This window comes from Ooceraea biroi, chromosome 9, assembly GCF_003672135.1.
Source record: "Ooceraea biroi isolate clonal line C1 chromosome 9, Obir_v5.4, whole genome shotgun sequence".
Classification (NCBI taxonomy): domain Eukaryota; kingdom Metazoa; phylum Arthropoda; class Insecta; order Hymenoptera; family Formicidae; genus Ooceraea; species Ooceraea biroi.
Window position 1 is genome coordinate 3,186,058 of NC_039514.1, and position 21,164 is coordinate 3,207,221.

Consider the following 21,164-nt stretch of genomic DNA (forward strand, 5'->3'; position numbering starts at 1 on the left):
TTGTATTGATCTATTGGATTGAAAGTTGATGACTTTCGATCCTAATAAACCTTAATATTTTCTTAAATAGAGCACATTGTCACGTCAATATGACGTCAAAAAGATATCAAAGTGATATCATGACATTCTGTTCTACTTGGGTTAGCAACTCGAATTTTGAGATTTATTTGACACTAAAAATTAAATTTTACAAGATAAAAAAGGTACAATAAGTAAATTGTTTTTCACTATTTATTAAAATTATTTATATTATTATAAATATATAATTAAAAATAATTTACATCGCTAAAACACTTTAAATTGTATATTACCTTAATTACGCATATAAAAACATTTAAAAAATATAATAAACATACAATTATACTTTATCAATAATGATCCTTTGAATATAAATAAAATATTTTAAATTAATAAAACTAAAATAAAAATTTATCTAAATACATTTTTTAATATATTTACTTCGTTACAACTGTCAATGCTTATATAATATTTATTATTATAACCATACAGACAATTTATTTTATAGGAATAATCGGCAATTTGTATGTATTTTAATTAAACATTAACTAATTAATATAAATTTACATTTAAGTATATCTTTTTTTATTTCATAAAAAATCACAGATTAATAAATTATAATTCATATAATCCTAATTAAACATTCAACATTTTTATTTGATTTGTTTGTAAGAAAATAAAAAAATTCTATTTGTCTTCCAAAAATAAATTGTCAGTAATAATACATAAAGATAACGTAGGTCAAATACATGAAATTCAAACTTTCATAAATATTATATAAAACTAACAACTATAAAAATAGCTATATAAAAGTAGATATAAAAATCCAATTTTTTACAGATAGTCCAAATACTAAAAGTTAACTTATACATAAGGTAAGTGACCCAGTAATCGTCACGTTAAGCAAAACGCTGGACTTTACAAATTTATATCGCTCAGATTGAGAAGTGAATGACTGTTATGTTAAGTTATTCTAAATCAGTTTTTTGTTACGAATAAGAACGTCTCTGTAAAATTCTCGTACCTCTTGCCTTTCTCGAGAAAATTCTTCGTAAAGGTTAGAAAGCGCAAATGTACGAGTCATCGCCATACCGCAATAATTTGCGATGTTGTACGTAAAACTGAGATCTGCCTTTATAACTTGAAGCTCAAAAATACTAAAATATCAGTGAGCCGCACGATTGACAGAAAACTTTAAAATACGTTGTTAATACGTAAACATGACGATTACTGAGTCACTTACCTTACGCACACTTTGAATTTTATTTTCCAATCACTCAATCAGTCCAAGTCGTACATAACAACCTTACAATTAGTCATATTGCTAATAAATTATCATTAGAATCTAGCTCCTATCTAGATGCCTAGACCTTTCCACAAACATATGAAGAAGGAAACATAATAAGAATTTCAGAGTAAGTGATATGTACTGAAATGTTTTAAGAAGTGATTCAGTTTTAGGTTAACATATTGGACACTTATACAAAAAGAGAAGTTGATACTATTTTTCTAGTTAATTCATAGTTACTGTTAATATTAATGTATAAATATGGTATTAACCAACGACATATATAAATACACCAAGCATTCTCTCTATAGCAGACCCTCACCGGAAGTTGGCAGCGAGACTGAAGGACAGAGCTACTTTGCGTCTACTGCTCTCTCACTCTACATCGTACATCGAAGTGAGAGAGCAGTAGACGCAAAGTAGCTCTGTCCTTCAGTCTCGCTGCCAACTTCCGCTTTCACGTTTTTGAGGGAATGCTTGGTCTATTTATATATATCGTTGGCATTAACTTAGGCTCTATATAAATATACTTCCACGTTGTTTAAAGTTTTAAATATTTGACTCCGTCTTCTATATTAATATTTTATAAATTTTGATTTGACATTTTTAGCATTTTTAATATTTCACCCGTAATATTCATATGTTTATTAGATATAGTAACTTGTAACAGCGTATTTCGTTGATCATTACGAGCATACATTGCAGCTACAAACTCATCTGCGTTTACTGCTTTTAACTTGCTAATAATTTCAATATTACCTTTTTTTGCGTCTTCAAATAATTCTTCAACCAGTTGCAGTAAATCAATAACACTCTGGTTTTTGGAAAGATCAAGAGGTATCTTACCTTCCTTATTCTTAATGTTATAGATTGCACCATGCTTCATTAAAGATTTGACAATCTCTAAGTAACCATTACTGGCTGCAACGTGAAGTGACGTACTGCCGCTAGCAGCGGATTTAGCATTACTATCCATACAGCACAAAAGTTTGCAGCAACATTGCTGCAATATTGCAATATTGCACATTGCAGTGCAATGTTGCAGAAATATTGTATAGTCATGAATTTGCAATATAGTTTAAACACGTTGCAGCAACATTGTAAAATATTGTGAAAATAACATGTACTTTTATTGTGTGTTTGTGTGTCACTTACAATTAGAGTAAGTATTCAAAAATGTTTATTATTATAATAATTTTAATACACATAGGATTGAAAGCATTTTTATATTAATTATATACAGTGACCGGCATAATAAAGTGGCCATCTCGTATGTCTATAGAAATTTCCTGAAAATTAATATTTTTAATAGAAAAGTATGGTACTATTGAGCTTTTTTGAAAGTTTACTATCACACTAATGATTTGTAAAAAGAATCAAGAGAGAAAGTTTGCTGTAACAAAGATTTATAACATTATTTTACTAAAACAAGCATTTTCATGCATGACAAATAAAAGTGACCGCCTTAGAATTTGTAGGTCTTCGTTGAGTTCCGGTGCGTATCACGTCTCAAATGTTAACCAAGGATGTTTTTGTAGCGACATGTGACTAGCAGTTCCTTGTTTACTTGTTTTTAAAAACAACGCAGTCTATAGAAAGACAGTGAATATGACTGATCGACAAATTTCTTATTCAGTTCGAAACTTGATTATTAATAATTGTAAACGCGGTGTTTCGCAGCAAAAGATCGCTGAAAAATATGAAGTCAGTAAAAGCGCTGTCCAGAAACTTTATCAAAAAGTTTTAACCACTGGAACAGTAGCCGATCAACCTGGAAGAGGAAGAACGCGAAGTGCAACTTGGCGTGATGATGCAAATATCATACGAATGGTGAAGAAAGATCCGAAAACAACTGTCAGGAATCTTCGTGAATCATTTAACCTAACTATTTCTGACCGAACAGTGCGCAGAAGATTGCGGGAAGCAGATTTACACAGCCGTTTTGCACGTAAGCGTCCGTTAATTAATAAAAAGAATAAAAAGAAGCGACTTGAATTTGCAATAAAATATTCAAATCAACCCATGGACTTCTGGAAACGAGTTCTGTGGACAGACGAAAGTAAGTTCGAGCTTCTTGGATGCAAACGACGACTTCGTGTGTGGCGGAAAAGAGGTGAGGAGCTTGAAGATCGTCACCTTCAGAAAACAGTGAAACACGGCGGAGGTAACATCATGGTCTGGGGCTGTTTTTCTTGGGAAGGAGTGGGTCAACTAGTAAAAATCAATGGCATCATGACTGCTGATGTTTACATTGATATTTTACGTGAGAATTTAGAAGTGTCGTTGATCCAATTAGGCTTGGAAGACAATTTTATTTCACAAGAAGACAACCATCCCAAGCATACCGCCAAAAAAACGAAGACGTTTTTAAAATCCAACCAAATAAAAGTACTTGATTGGCCTCCGCAATCCCCAGACTTGAATCCGATAGAAAATTTATGGTCGATTTTGGATGAAAAAGTGGGCAAAATCGAAGTTACAAATCAAAATAATTACTTCGATGCGCTGCAACGAACGTGGCAAAATCTTGATCCCAATTATCTGCATAATCTGGCCGAAAGTATGCCCAGACGGTTGACGGTAGTTATTAAAGCCAAAGGAGGCCATACCAAATACTAATTTTGTTTTTTTTTTAAATATATATTAAGATCTATAAAATGGTCACTTTTTTTTGTCATACATGAAAATGCTTGTTTTGGTAGAATAAAGTTTTAAGTTTTTGTTACAGCCAAATTCTGTCTCGATTCTTTTCACAAATCTTTAGTGTGATAATAACCTTTTAAAAAAGCTCAATAGTTCCATAATTTTCCATTAAAAACATTAGTTTTCAGGAAATTTCTATAGACATGTTAGGATGGTCACTTTATTATGCCGGTCACTGTATGTATATAAATTTTTCTATTACCTCCACACCCTAAGATTAAAATAAAATAAACTTATGCGTTATTGTACATACAAGTTGGCATGTTAATCTTAATACATTAAGTGGTTTTTAAACTTTTCATAAAAGATCCATGTGTTCTAGAATGGTTTTACTTCGTGTTAAAGCTATTATGCCAACTTGTGTATAATCTAAAATAACGTAAAATAATGTGTGTATTTATATTAATGTTAGTCATGATTATTATAACAATCAAGTAAATGTGCCAATATATCGTTGGACTGGATCTTTTGTGCCTAATAATATTTTTTACATGAATTTATGTATAGTCTTCGCTTAGACTTCGCTTAAACTACGATTCAACTTGAGACTGCGTTTTAAGACCGTTTACTATCTGTCTTGAAACGCAGTCTCAAGTTGAAGCTAGAAGAAATCACATAATTAAATTTAATTACGTGATTGCATAGTTTGTTAAGCGAAAAATATACATACATTAACGCGAAATATATTATTAGGCACAAAAGATCCAGCTCAACCATATATTGGCACATTTCCACAGTAATTTGCATGTATATTTTACTGCAATATTACTACAACGTTTTGTAGCAATATTTCTGAAAGCGGACATTTTACCGTTGCTACAATCTTGCAGTACTCTTGCAACAACATTTCGCAATGGTTCTGCAATGTTGCAATCTTGCCGAAAAATGTTGCTGTAATCTCGCCGTGATGTATGGGTAAAGTCATTTAATTTGTCACGACTCACATGTTGTAACAAAACTTCGACAATTTCTTTGTAACCTTTAGAAGTAGCTATGTGTAATAGTGTATTACCTTTATTAGTAATTTAAATAGCCTTAGCTCCGGCGTTTAATACGAAGTTTAGACCTATGTATACATATCTATTGTATATTGTATATTGTATATTGTATATTGTTGATATATCTATTGTTAACAGCGTACAGTGGCGATATTCTTCCATCAATGTCTTTTTCATTAGGATTAGGTCCATCTTTTAATAGACGTTGGACATTTTGTATATCATCATTACTAGCAACAATATTAATGTCTTTTTGTAGATCTTGGAGAATATCTGATTTTCTGCCCTCAAGGTAAAATGTCAAATTAATCGTTCCTATCTTGTGCAAAATATCCAAAACATTAGGATGATTTGGTCCAAAAACAGCTTTCATTTGATCAAAACATGTTTTGTAGGCTTTCAGTGCACTAATCCATTTGGCTTGAGCGAAAAATACATTTGCCATCCCATATTGAGTATTTAAGGTATCGAAATGATTTGGTCCCAAAACGTTTTTTTGAATATTTAAAACCTCTTGGTGAGCTTTCAAGGCTTCATGATATTTTTTTTGACTGAATAATACTTCGGCAATGTTATATAATGTTTTCACGGTGTCAGGATGATTAATACCAAAAATCACCTTCTTCTTTTCGAAAACTTCTTTATAAATTTCCAATGCCTTTGCGTATTTACCCTGATTAGACAATACCATCGCTATATTATTTTGAGCACACACAGCATTTACGTTTTCCGCACCTGACATATTTTTTCTTTTTTCAAAAACTATCCTACTCATATTTAAGGCTTTTTCGTATTTTCCTAGTGCATCCAATACTAGTGCCATATGAAACTGCGTCTCTAAAGTATCTGAGTGATTTGATCCTAATATCTCGGTTTGCTTCTGATAGACTTCTTGATAGATATTGTACGCTTCCTCATTTTTTCCTAGTCCATGCAGCATTAGAGCAATTGTACTTCTTGTATTTAAAGTGTCCTTGTCATTTAAACCCAGCACTTCTTTTCGTTTCAGAAAAATTTCCTCAAGTGTATTCAAAGCTTCTTGGAAACATTCTTGTACATATAATATATTAGCTATATATGCTTGAATATCTAAAGTGCCTGGATTATCTGGTCCTAATATTTCTTTCCTCTTTTCAAATGCACTGTTAAAAATATTTAAGGCTTCTTGATACTTCCTCTGATTCGAAAGCGCTACGGCCTTAGCAATCTGAAAGGATACGTCACCCTGTGATATCTCTTTCAATTGTTCGACCTGTGAAAAGTTACTATGTACTGCAACTACTACTAGCGTTTTGTTTCCTTCATTACGGGCACCCATGATTGCTTTTATTGTATCAACATCTTTTATTCTATTAAGATCATTAATAACTTCAGATTTGCCATTTTCAATGTTTTTAAATGAGTCACTCACTAATTGAAATTAATTAATTATATCTTTATCTACAGTAAAATTGAATGGCGTTTTATTATCATTAGAGACTGCATTATACACTGCACCATTAGATAATAAGGCTTTCACAACTTTTAAGTGAGAGAACTTCGCAGCATAATGTAGTGGTGTTGCACCATAAACATCTTTGGCATTAACAAACGCTCCCATTTTAGTGTAACTCTCAACTTCTGACAATTAATTTTGTTTTATAGCCTCAAATAAGTTTTTAATTGATGCTAATAAATTGATAACGTTTTCGTCACGAGACATTACTAATGGTTCTTTATGAGACTTGTCAACAAGATTATAAACTGCTCCATTTTTTAGTAAAACTTCAATTACATTTTTATAGCCAAAACTAGCAGCAATATGCATAGGACTTATGCCATTGGTATCTTGAGCATTAACATCAGCACCTTGCGCTATTAAGTACTCCACAACTGCTAAATGACCCTTCATTGCAGCATAGTGCAATAATGTCTGATTAACTGCACCAGGATCGTTAATATTTAATCCCTTACCTAGGAAAAACTCTACAGTATCTTTATGACCTTCTCTAGCTGCAATGTGCATGGGCTTTGAGCCAGAGGCATTTTTAGCATTTATGTCAGATCCATTATCTACTAAGTACTTCACCATTTCCAGATTACTTTCTTGTGAAGCAATGTGCAATATTGTCCAATTGTCGATACTCTTATTGTTAGTATTTATATCTCCTTTCTGGTACTGAAGTAATGTTTTAACCACTTCTAAATGACCATGTGCCACTGCCAATTCTAACGATGTTCTACTCTGATTATCTTTAATATGAATATCTACTTTACTATTTAATAAGACTTTTACAACATCACTGTGCCCATTTATGGCTGCTGCATGTAATGGTGTTGTTTCTTTGTTAGATTGAATGCTGACATCAGCTCCACGTGCTATTAAAATCTCAACAACTTCCTTATGACCTCTTATGGCAGCTAGATGTAATGGAGTACAGCCTTCAGAATCTTTTATGTCAATGGTAGCTTCATATTTTAACAAAATTTCTACAATATCTTTATGGCCAAAAAGCGCTGCTTGCAATAAAGGTTTACTATCTTTTACTATCTTTTTACTATCTTTTGTGTCAGCTTGATTTGCTAGAAGAAGTTCTACGATTTCCTTCTTATTTTGTACAACTGCAGAATTTAATGGTGTCCCATGGTGGTTGTTAATATTAGCCCCGATGTTAGTATCAGCCCCGTGTTCTATCAAACTCTTAACGATTTCTTTATGACCTACTTCCACAGCAATATGTAATGGTGTTCTGCCTGCAGTACTGTGTATATTGACTTTGGCTTTATTTATGAATAGGAGTTCAACAACATTTATGTTGCCTTCTTGGACAGCTAAATGTAATGGTGTAGTACCATCTTTTGCAATAGCACTGACTTCGGCACCATTGTCTATTAAAAAAGTAATAGCATCTATATGATTATTTAGAGTAGCTACATGCAATGGTGTAATGCCGTCATTCCTTCTAGCATTTACTTTAGCTTTCTTTTTTATTAGAAGTGTAATAACATCTATGCTACCATTCAACGCAGCTGTATGTAGGGGTGTATTACCATATTTGTCTTGAGCATTAATTCGGGCTTTATATTCGGGCTTTATCAGAAGATCAGTAATATTTTGATACCCTTTTCTAGTCGCTATATGTAGTGGTGTTACATTACTATTCGTTTTAGCATTTACTTCTGCTCCCTTTTCCAATAAAAGTTCAACAACTGTCTCGTGACCACTATTAACTGCACAGTGTAATGGTGTATTATTATTTTTATCTTTAGCGTGAATGTTAACACTCTGTTCGAGGAGAATAGTCACTATTCCCAAACGGCCCTTTTGTACTGCTAAATGTAGTGGAGTTGCACCTTCAAAAGTGTTAATATTAGGGTCAGCTTTATATTCCAGTAAAGTCTTAACGATTCCCTTCTGTACTGCTAAATGTAGTGGAGTTGCACCTTCAAAAGTTTTAATATTAGGGTCAGCTTTATATTCCAGTAAAGTCTTAACGATTCCCTCGTGCCCATCTCTTGCCGCATAGTGTAAAGCTGCATTCTTATAGATTTCGTCAATAGCATTAACATCAGCTCCATGTTCCAATAGAGTTCTAGCTATCTTCTCATGACCGCTTTCTACTGCAAAATGTAATGGCGTTACATCATTGATAACTCTAGCGTTAACATCAGCTCCCTTCAGAATTAAAGCCTCCATTATTTCCAGATGGCCGTTGAGCGCTGCCACATGTAATGGTGTCCACTTTCTATCACATCTAGCGTTAAAATTTGCCTCATGTTCAAGTAAAAAATTAACTAACTCCAAGTGACCCATTTCTGCAGTTACATGCAATGGAGTAAATCCTCCACGAAACTCATTAATGTCAACATTTTTATCTTTTGCTAGTATAATCTTAGCAACGTCAATATGATTGTTTCTTATTGCATAATGTAAAGATGAAAAACCGATTACATCTTGGGTAACAGTATTAGTTTTATTTTCTAATAGAACCTTGACAGTATCCTTGTGACCATTTCGAGCTGCAAGTTGTAGTGGTGTTTTGCCACTATTATCTATATCATCAACATACAAACCTGCTTCTTTTACGAAGAAGTCCACAATATCTGTCCTTCCATGTGCAGCAGCAACGTGCAGTGGACTTTGGCCTTTAATATCCTTAATATTCTTAATATCATTAACATTAAGCAAATTTTAACCAAGGATGAATTTTGTAACTTTAAGACTAGATCCCTTAGCAGCAAAATGCAATGTGGTCCATAAGTGAATACTACTTCTAGCATTGATATCTGCTCCTTTTCTGAGGCAATCTTTTAAGCTTTCGCAATTTCCTTCTTGCAAAGCATCGAATAGTCTTTGCTGATTAGTAATGGTAACTAAGCCTTGATAGTATTTCTCTCTCAATTTGGAAGAATCATCACTCACCAATTTGCCAATTTTTTTGTTACTTCCCATTATATTTTCTTTAATTTCAATAAGTTTTTTAGCGTTTAAAATAACTGTTGTTGAAGGATCAGATAATAATATATCAACTAATGCATTATCATGTGCTAAATGATTACGTAAACATCTTCCATTTAATAAAGGAGTATTTTCATCTAAAAATAGTAGATTATTTTCTAGTAGGGCAAAATTCTTCGAATCCAAAATTGACATTATATCCAAAACAAGCATTTCTACTACTGCTTGTAATTTTTTATCGTTCTTATAACAAGAGAATGTTTCAGTAAATTGGCCACTTAATATGTTATCGCTTAAAATATTTTTCAATTCAGATAGTTTTAGTGCAAGTTGGTTATCATATGTTTTTTCTGTATCGTAAGTTTTTTCTTGTTTATAAGAACGTTTTTTTTCATATCGCTTCCTAATTTTTTTATCCATTCGATGTCGTCTATTAAAAATTCAATAATAAAAACAATTTCATAGATTAATCTGTACAGATTATCAAGGTTGTCACATTGTATTCTCGACTCAACACTATTAACAATTTTCAGTATCAACACAACAATATCTTTGAGATTATTAGAATCTATTTTTAGAGCTATTTGCTTTAATATTATATTATGAAATTTTAGGTTTTTAACAGTATTATGGTTAATCACTCTTTCACTCAAGACAATAGGTAAATGCTTTAATGAATGAAATCCTATAATGTACTGTATCATCAGATTATCTGGTCGGATATCTGCTGAATTGATTATATTATTAATTTTATTGAACAACTCCTGTTCATAATATGTCTTATCAGTTATATTATCGCTTAATTCTTGAATAAGATTTTCAAGCTTCTCGCGTTCTATCATTTTAAAATCTTTGGAAATTATTTCATCCAATTCTATAGTACGAAGCATTTCTACAAGCTCTTTTATTTCATCAAAATTGTCACTACTGATAATATTTTTTAAAAGCAGTGTAATTACTTTGATTTTGTTATTGTAAAAAATATTAGTAATTATATCACTAACTTTCTTAATATCATTTTGAACACCAATAAGAAAATTAACATCTTTATTATTCTCAATCTTTGTTCTATTAAAGAGTGACTCAGCATGTGATAACGAATTACGTAAATCTATAATTATTTTTCTTGTATTTTTCGGTAATGATAGCAGCAAAAGCTCACTTGTAGTAGTAGATAACTTAGGAGACTCTAAGGTGTTTTTAAAATGCTCACCAATAACTTGTAAAGTCCTTGTAATAGTTAACTGGCCTTTCTTTTCTTTAGAATCAGCTAATAGTGCCAATTTTATATAATCATTTATTTTCTTTAAAGACTGAATATCCCTAATTCGTTGATAATCATTATACAACTCTTCAAATTGAGGGGAATTGCTAATAATCTGTGCAATAACTTTCTCACGTGTTAACTTTCGATGAACAGAATCGTTGTTAATGTTTATATCTTCCATAATATCTTTTTCGTTTTTAAGTTTTTCTGCAAAATTTTCTAAATGAGTTAATATTCTGCTTTTATTCAATGTAGAACGATAAAATAGATTGATCTCTTGTTTTATGTAAGAAGAAACAAAACTGACTAAACAGAATTCTATTTCTTCCCAAGGTAATCTATCATAAGTTGATTTTAACTGCCGTTTCAATATATAAATATTTTGTGCAATAAACTTTGCTACAAATAAAAACCTTTCATCTACTTCCGTGTTTAAGTAATCTCTCTTTAGTAAGCTAATGTTTTGAAGCACTAATTCAATTCGTTCTCTGATATTATTAAGATCAGTCCTGAATCTTTGGTCCCGTCTTGAGGCGTTAGAGAAGAAACGGAGATCTATTAACTTATTTTCAACAACAATTTCCATTTTGTCTGACAAGAACACATTCTTCAATTTCAATTCTTCATAAGTTTTTGAAAGAATTGTATCCAACTCTCCCAAATGAACAGCAAAATAATTACCCGGCCATTTACTGATTAGGGTATTAAGAAGCTCAACGTTACCTGAACGTATAGCATAATAAAACGCATTATGACATTCTTCATCTCTGTCATCTGGTAATATATTAGTTCTTGTGATATTAATAGATAAATTATTTAAGACTCTATTATCACTGTCAAATAGACACTCTAGAAGTTCTAGTTTGTTGTGTTTACAAGCTAAGATGACTATATTAGTATTTTTAATAGGATTATTAGCATGAGCATAATAATTTCTCAAAACTATTTGGTCTTCTGCATCTTTTGTATAATCAATTAAATTGCTTAATTGTTTGAAAGTATTAATATTACCCTCTGATATGGCCTTTTTCAGTTTTGTTAAAATCAGGAGATAAAGCTCTTCGGCTTTTCCTGTTCCAAGATAGAGCCGTCTATATTCTTTTTAAAAACTCTTGTTTTGATGTGTATAGACGCGATAAAAACTGTTCGTTTTCTTGAAAAGAACTAGTCTGTAGCTGAGATATATGCACAAACCCCTCTAAGGTCGCGTCACTACATCTATCATCCCTGTGACTTCTTCTATCACTATGTTCCTCTCCTTGATGAGATGAGCTTGATTTATGATGTCGAACAATCGCTTGTGGTGGTTTAATATCCAAGGAATCAGCAGTGTCTCCACCCTCTTCCTCTAAAATGCTGAAAATATAACATTTTTGCCTATTAAAATAATTTCATCAACTATAAAAGAACTTATAGAAAATAAAAATCTTACAAATATTTTCATTGCAAATATAAATTGCAAATAATTGGTGGTATTACTATTACATGCTCCATTGTAGGGTAAGGTTGCCACCATTGGACCGTTGCTTTCATTGAACCACTAAGGTATTTCGAAAACTAAAACAACTGTCGGCAAAAGAAAGAGATAGAACGCACGTGCACTCTTCCCCCCCCCCCCCCCGCTATCCTCCTCACGCTCAATTCTATTGCGGCCGCTACTGCAGAGTGACACGCGGCAGTAGGGTTTAAGTACCAAAAAAAAATAAAACGTTTGAAATAACCACTCAGGTATATCTACTAATCGTGATTTTATCTTATTTTTAATATTCCCTCATGAAAGTATATTGATTTGAGGTGTTATTACATCGTTTAGTTAAATGTTCAGATCTAACTTCAAAATAAAAAATTGTCATCGTAAAATTTATACCTAATTGCTATGATTGAACCACCTAGTGGTTACTATGATTGGACCGGTCCAATGAAGGCTACTAAGTGACTTTGTTTTTTTATTCTTTATTTAGAATGGCATAGTCGTCTCAAAATGAAATAGAGTCACATCGAGTACGAAAAGAGCGTAGTAAGTACTACACATGGAACGAAATTAGTATGAAGCTTGCCATAGAAGCTTTGCGGAAAAAAGAGATCGGTTTAAATGCAGCCAACAGAATATATTCTGTACCGAAAACAACATTAAGCGACGATTACTAGAGTGTGCTTGTGTGAGCAAAGGTAAAAAAATATACTTTTGCCCAGCCTGCAAAAAGTAATATAAAGTTACATAATTCTACCTTTCATTGTCGTTTTAAAATTGACAAAGATTTATTTGTGTTATGTTTAAAAAGATTTATGTTTAAAAAGAATTTTTTTTGTTAGTTTGAATTTTTAAATTACGTATATTAATATATTAGGTTGTTCATTAAGTTCTGCGGTTTTCTCGATAGATAGCGTTTGTCCATTGAAAAAGATAGCATGCATCGCCTGAACCGCGGATTGCCGCATACTCCGTGACAGGTTAGACAATGCTTGACATTTCGCCAGAGTCTTTGTTGTGTTTTGACGTGTTGTGTGTACGCGCTATTCATTGAAAATGGAGGATCAAAAGGTGCATTTTCGGCACATTTTGCTATTTTTCTTCCGCAAAGGAGTAAAAGCGACAGACGCACAACGTGAGATATGTGGCGTGTACGGGGACTCGGCCATAAGCGCTGACACTTGTCAGCGTTGGTTTGCGCGCTTTCGTTCCGGAGATGTGAACGTCTCCGATGCTGCTCGCTCCGGTCGTCCATCCACCACTGACGACGACCAAATCGTGGCCGCAATCAAAGCAGACCGACACCTAACGACGCGGGAGATCGCGGAGCGCTTCGACATCGCCCATACAACGGTTGCGCAGCGATTAAAACGGCTTGGGATGTCGAAAAAAGCAGATGTTTGGGTCCCTCACGAGCTCACCGAAAAGAACATTTTGGACCGCGTCATGATCTGTGAATCCCTGCTGAAATGGAACTCGCTGGAGGCCTTTCTCAAACGGGTGGTCACGGGAGATGAAAAATGGGTGATATATAACAACATTCGACGCAAGCGGTCATGGTGCGGTCCGGGTGAGTCGTCACAATCGGTTGCCAAAGCGGATTTGCATCCGAAGAAAGTGATGCTGAGTGTGTGGTGGGATTGGCGAGGCGTCCTGTACTTCGAGCTGTTTCCGCGCGGTCAGACCATCGACGCCGAGAAGTATTGCGCTCAGTTAGAAAAATTGAAGCAGGCAGTGGCGGAGAAGCGGCCGGAATTGGCGAACAGGAAGGGCGTTGTCTTCCACCATGACAACGTCAAACCACACACTGCTTTGGTGACCAAGAAGAAGTTTAAGTGCTTTGGCTGGGAAGTCATGCAGCACCCACCGTACTCCCCAGACCTTGCGCCGTCGGATTACCATCTGTTCCGGTCACTCCAAAACAATCTCGACGGGCAGCGCTTTAATTCAGTGGACGATATTCAAACGTACTTGGAGGACTTTTTCGCGCAGAAGTCGCGCGACTTCTACAAACGCGGCATTATGTCTCTTCCAGAACGTTGGCAGAAGGTGGTCGATCAAGATGGACAATACATTCTAGATTGAATAAATGTGTAAGTACAATAGATTTATGTTTTAATTTAGAGCAAAAAAACCGCAGAACTTAATGAACAACCTAATAATAACTATCAGTTGTTGATTGATTTTGATTGAAGTTGTTCCTTTGTAACAGTTGATCTCTTAAAATATCTCTTTTTTCTATAATTTTAGCGTAATATTTTATAAACAATGTAGGTTAGAAACGTACCTCTAAGGTATCTGTGACTGATTAATAAATATCTATACTAGATTATTTTGATATTTTGTTTTTCTTATTTTTTTTGCCTTAGTTTCTTTTATTGGACCGATGGTCCAATGAATGAAACCAAGTGGACCAAAGAAGGTGCCAAAGGTCCAATCATGGAAACTTTTAATCTTTTTATATTTTTTAAATCTTTTTATATTTTTTATTTCCTTTTTTAAATGTTGATTGATAGATGCTGAGACTTGTTGATTTTAAAGCTTAATAAATGTCACTTCAAATCACATTCTTAGTTTCACTTTATTACTTATAATTTCAAATTAGTAGACCTTCACAAAAAGGGGTTCCAATGGTGGCAATCTTACCCTACATACAATACCTGTAATTACAAATGTCCTTGGATGGTTTTTTTTAGTTTCTTCATCCTCGCTTTAATTGCCGATGTCCATGTCCAACTTTCTCTTGTTTTGCTTTTAATGGTTACTCTTCCTTTAAGATGGTTGTTTCCCAACTGCGGTAGTCAAAATTAGATTTAAAATAAAATGTTCAATACACGATGAATTTTTTTAAGTAAAAATAAAAAACAGATTTTTAAACATTATTAGTTTTCTCAGAATGTTAAAAATCGATAAAATAAATAAAATGATAGAAAAAGAAACAGTATGCTGAAGTACGTAGCAGTCGCAGTACTGTAGATGCGTAAATCGTGGCAACGTCGCATACAGCTGAACTGAATACAAACAAAGGTTAATAAGAGTTAATAATTACAAGTTTTATTATAAAAGTAATATTGAAGGAATACTAAATGTATTTGCTTATATGTAAAATACGTAATATGTTTGACGCTACGCGACACGCTACGCTCCTTGGAATGTAACGTTGCCACATCCACAAAGCATGATCGCGAACGACAAAGCTAAAGCCAAACCTATTTCTTCTGATTAATCATACTCTAATACCGTACGGTCAATTTCGCTGAGATTGAAGTATGTACTTCTGTAAGTATTCAATTAATGTTGCTCAAATTTTCGTATTAATCCTTATTGTAGGTCATTTGCAGTGCGTTTAAGTATTAGCCCAGATAACACAAAAGTTCCAGAGACAATATCTAAGAACGTTCAAAGAATGTTCAAACGTTCGTAGGACGTTCTTAGAAGATTTCTGGTATTTTTGTGCTATCTGGGAGTTTATCTGGGGGTTTTTGTACGTCAATTTCCATAACCGCCATGTTAAATATCGAGAAAAAAGTAAACTTTAAGCAGTCATATCTCGGAAACTATACGGTAAATCGAATCCATATTTAACACACATACGTATTAATATTTAATTTAGTTTTGCTGAAAATTTAAAGAAGATCTGTGCTCTCATAGTTTTTGACCATACTACCTTAATGGAACATGAGTTTTTTATTTAAGTAAAAAGTAACAAGTGGTATCGCTTTCGATAAAATTAGCGCTCGTATTCGCAAAAGTTTATCTAGTAAACTTTTATAATAATAGCAGCCTTCTGTTATACAAAATCTATAGTGATGCGTGTTTAAATTCAATATCAAAATTTCTATTTTGAACCACTCCTTATACAAAGCTAATATGTCCATATTTTAACGCCATAGAAGTGTTAACAAAAACGGTAATTAAAAAAATGAAATACGTACGTGCAATCGACGAAGTACGGAATGTATGAAATATTATTGAAATTATTACAAAGGAGACCGTGTATTTTTCGTGATGGTTTCGGCCCGTTTAAAGCATTCGACAGCACTGAGTTTCGAAATCCATATACAGAGTTAATTTCAAGAGAAGCAGAGCGATTCGTGGTAGATTATTGTGTTACGTCCAGAACTCCGTGAGCTCGAAGGAAGGGCGCAACAGGACACCTCTCGTATCTTGTGGCGGTCAGGCCCCAAAACACGAGTCGGACTGACCACTTGCTCCGGCTTAAAGGTCAACGACCACGGAGGTCGATTTTACCGTAGGCCCTGGAACGGTCTGTCCGTTGGTCCCTTTTTAGGTCAGGGAAACTGAATCCCTTTTACCTGGGATAGGACCCGTACGATCTGAGAAGGCGGAGACGAATAAAGGGAATTAAAATGAATAATGCATCGGTGACTAGTTAACTAATAAACATTTTATTCTAAAGAAAACAAAGTATGTCTAGAACATATTTGGTTGAAATAAATTTAAAGTGTATGTGTTGTTTTGTGTCTATAAAATGTGTAAATTGAAAATGTAGTTTACTCGGAAATTATAATTAATTACAAATTGAAAACTAAACATAAGCGGAAATTAAACGCTTTACTTCCTAGATCAATTTTCCAAACTGAGTCTATTTCAAAAAACATAAAAACTAAAGGAGAACAACTTAACCAATAAAATAATATATAAATGAAAATTACGGCGACTGATCTATTTCTATATTAACACTAATCATTACTTAAAAAATACCGGCGGAGGAGAGAGGCGGGGAACAGGATGGGATATAGGTGTCCTCTGACAATCAGAGGGATCCCGACGGTTAGGTCGGTGTGCCGAAGAGCGGCCCTGAGAGAGGGAATAGGAAAGAAGTCTGGGTCTATCACAATGGCATTAGGTGGTAGAGGGTGAGTGACTAGAGGGAAAATGTGGAGGAATCGCTCTCCTAGAGTCACCAGTGAACGCTGGATGAACTCTTCGACTATGTCGTCATCCCTGACGGGCGACGGAGAACGAGGAGGAGAAGGAGAATTTGCAAAATTCTCCAAATCGCCAGGTTGCACAGGCGAATAGCGTAGGGAGGAGAGAGCTGGAGAAATAGACGGAGAGTAACGGGGAGAGCTAGGAGGTGACACTTGAATGGATGCTCGCGAAGAGGATTCGGACATAGAGAAATAACACGAAGGGGGTGTAAGAGAAGAAGGAGGCGGAGATAAAGAGAGAGAGATACTTGAAGGGGTTGAAGAACGCAAAGAGGAGCGCGAAGAAGAAACGGAGGGTGCGGAAGAAGAGACGCTTGAAGAGACAGAGAACGGGGAAGATGTTCGGGGTAGGGGTTTCAGTATCTGAACGGAAGAATCAGGGGATGCCCGATGCGAGGTGGAAGATACTGTTTGAACGGAAAGGGCAGGGGAAGGAGGCCGAAAAGAATCTAATACTATGATCGATGAACTGGTCGAACACGCTGAGGGGGGCCGCGGATCGATTTCGGTCGCGATCTTTTTACGCGGTGGCTCCGTCATTGGATGGCCCCCAGGAAACGACGCTTGGTCGCTGCTGGATCGTCCCGCAGAGAGAGACGGACTGCGTGATCGTTTGCCGGAAAACACTTAAAGGGGGATACCGGATGAGTCCAGGAGAAATGTATAGAAAAGAGGTAGAAGAGAGCTGAAGGAGAAATGTGAATGAAAATTGTCGATGAACAAACAAAAGGAAGAGAAGACAAAGAGTAAAGAAAAAAAAGGAGTGACAGCTAAAGGAAAACGCTCACTTGTTTGCAGGTGTATGCTGAAACTTGAAAAAATCCGTTTGTGCCAATGAACTGCCGTCGGGTGGATGGTGTAGCGGTCAAACGCACGTCGAGTTGCTTGGGTGATTTGTAACTCGCGCACCAAAGTTAGTGTTCACGGCCCGGCACTTGACTTCACAAAACTATTGAAGAAAAATTGTGTCGTTCGCGAAGGCTGACAAGGTACGTTCGCGGTCACGGACAAAAATGGATGAGCTGCGTTCGCGAACACGGACAGAATGAAAAAGCTGCTCTCCGGAGTGGTCATCACCTTTTATACGATAGGGATGACGTGGAAAAGAGGTAGCCTTTCCGGGAACTGCGTTTTCAGGAAACCACCTTTCGAGGGCCGTTAGTTAATTTAATTGCAAATATGATCGGTTGGTCTATGAGGCGATAAACAGTCCACAGATGGTTTCTTTTTAAGCCGGAAGCACCGGTACGTGTGTGGCCGGACTCGCGGTTCCTGTGAGGTATCTACCCGGGGGATGATCCGGCACAGCTGTATCATTTTCTCTTCCAGGAAGAGTGATACACCGCTGGCCTACAGTCACGCGCGACCGAATTTGTTGCTTGTTTCTTATAAATTGATCAGTAAGACCAAAGGTTTCGATATCCGGATCTAATATCGCGCCTGCCCGGACACGTGCGTCACAACCCGCGGTTCTTGTGAGGATATTTCCTCGGATCCGACACAGCTGTGTCACCGTTTCTTCTAATCCTCATTGGGGCCCTATTGATCGCACGCGACCGCCTCGACGCGTCGCCTCATTGACCAACAATTAAAAAATATCGCTAAATTCCTTGGAAGCAAGGAACTGTGCAGTTTCTGGACGTAACAATTGATTGAGGAAAGATTATTTTCTGAAGCAGGAAATGAGAAGAGTGTGTCGCTCATGTAGTGTTAGTGTGACTCATGTGACGCTTTCGTGCTATCAGCATCAATCTTCCTTTTTTCACGATCAGTATAAAATGTAGAAGCTGACGATGTTATCGCGAAGATGTGTAAACCGAATGCAGCCTATATATTTTTCTCTTTTATTTAATTTTTTCTCGTTTTGGCTGCATAGAACAACAAATCCTTTTCCACAATTACCATGCACACAGAAATGCGTTGTAATTGACTGGACTTTATGTTAAAAACGGAAAAAACTTTCAAATAACAAATCCTTTTTCACAATTACATTACAATACACATAAAAATGTTTGTCAATGACCTGGACTTAATTTTAAAAACGGAAAAAAATTTCGAAAAATTCCAGTTTTGTTACCGACTTGTGGCTTGCCTCGTATGATAATATGCCCATACAGCACAAGATCGTTCTATAATCATTCATAGAATAATATCGGAGAATGTTTAGAATATTCTCATATAATGCTTCAGAGTTTCTGTGAACCTTCCATAGAATATTTGAAGTAGACAAAAACTCACATTTTCTGAATGTTCTATAAATATTCTGTAGCATATTCTATGAACATTTTGCGTATGTTTATGGACTGTTTCTATATATATAGGATATTCTAGGAATATTGTGGGAAATATTATAAGAAATAAAATATAAGAATATTCATTGAAATATCATTAGAATATTCTGAGTACTTACCAAATAACATACCAATAGCATTTAGAACATTCGTGGAACTGTTTATGAATATTTTTTTCGAATATTCTCAGAATATATGGAAATCATGTTGTTAGAATATTCTCCGAATATTTTGTGCTGTATGGGTGGTTATAAGTTGTGCAATTTGTACGTTCTACAAAATAAGTAGCTATTGACAAAGAGACAGAAAGAAAGAATATAAGGAAGCTTTTAAAAGAGACTTCTGAAATCTAGTAAACAAGTTTGATTCGAATAAAAATTTTGAGCATATGCATCTCTAAAATTGCAACCAAAAGTAAAACAGAGCACAAGATTAGTTCCTTGATATCGAGCAAAATAATTTTTCATTCTGCACAACCAATGAAAAGATCTAAAGAAATTACAAAAACTCACTCATTCCGTCAGTAATACAGACGACTCTCTAGGATCCCCTTAATGCCACATGCACAGAACATTTAAAAATAACAAAAAGAAATTATCATAGAATGTTCTCTGGGCCTCTAAGACTCCCCTTGCCCAGTTAAGAGTTAAGGATCTTCATCGGCTAATCGATTTTCGAATCTATGTATTTGCTTGAAATTTGGACCATATGCTATTATAAATAGTATCTATACACCTGTTGAATTGTAATGACTATGCCGGTACCAAAATCGAGAGATTCAATGTCAAAGTTACGAATTTTAACACGTAACCCTGCCAGCACTATACGTGCAAGAGACGTTCTATTGTGGTCGCAAAGTCACAGAAAAATATAATACGTCTTTCGCACGTTGCTACGACGTAACGTACAAAATAATGTAATTATCTGCCTGTTGGCAGACAGAAAACTTTTTGTGGTTTTGTGGTTAATACTTCAAAACTAAATTGCAAATAAATTTATGTTATTCTTAACATGAAATTAAATTTGACACGTAATTGTTACGTCGCAAAGATGTAGCGTAGAATAATATATTCAATTTCTTGTCGGGATATCCATGAACCTTATACATAGGATATACATTTGTGAACATTGTAGGACTATCTCAAAATGACATGTTTATACATCCATATGCTATTCTTCATTCTAACTTAGAATGAAATCGCCTTCCCGTTTCCCGCCTCTGATTCACCAAGCGACCGATAGATGGCCAGGCCAGGCGTAACGTTCTCGCAAGAAACATTTGCGTTATCACCTTATAAATAACCATCCGGAAAACCGATTCAGCACTCTTTTCTTCGTCTCTTCTTTTGAACACCGATACTGAAACAGTCGACGCCGTGCACAGCGGTTTCTCCTTTCCGATTCCGGCGCCCCATCACTGATATCAGTTCACGCGATATTTACAAAACGATTTTCCTGGCAGTATTTTTATTCAATATCCTTGAAGGACATCTTTATGGATGTCTTTCGGATATCTGTACGTGTGCTGTGTGGGTAACTTCTCAAAACCAGTCGATCATTTTTGATGGAAACTACTGGATATAAGTGAATATATATAAGACTTTATTATAGAAACGCTTATTATAACTGAACTTCTCAGACGCACGCATTACGCAGGCAGCGAGCGAACGGTTAAACAAAAAACATGCAAGCGCGCGAAGACGCATTCTCATACTCACTGCGCATGCTCAAACAT

General features: G+C 35.0%; 1 protein-coding gene across 1 annotated transcript; it reads right to left on the reverse strand.

Annotated features, from left to right (window-relative positions):
* Window positions 1–1,889: 1,889 nt before the first annotated feature.
* LOC105283229 (serine/threonine-protein phosphatase 6 regulatory ankyrin repeat subunit B) lies at window positions 1,890–21,164 on the reverse strand. Its single transcript, XM_026972323.1, has 8 exons — window positions 21,148–21,164; window positions 11,907–12,068; window positions 11,436–11,803; window positions 10,608–10,919; window positions 9,184–9,582; window positions 6,640–9,132; window positions 5,144–6,417; window positions 1,890–2,351 (listed from the first exon to the last, which is right to left on the reverse strand). Exons 1-8 carry the CDS (start codon window positions 21,162–21,164, stop codon window positions 1,890–1,892), a joined length of 5,487 nt encoding a protein of 1,828 aa, XP_026828124.1.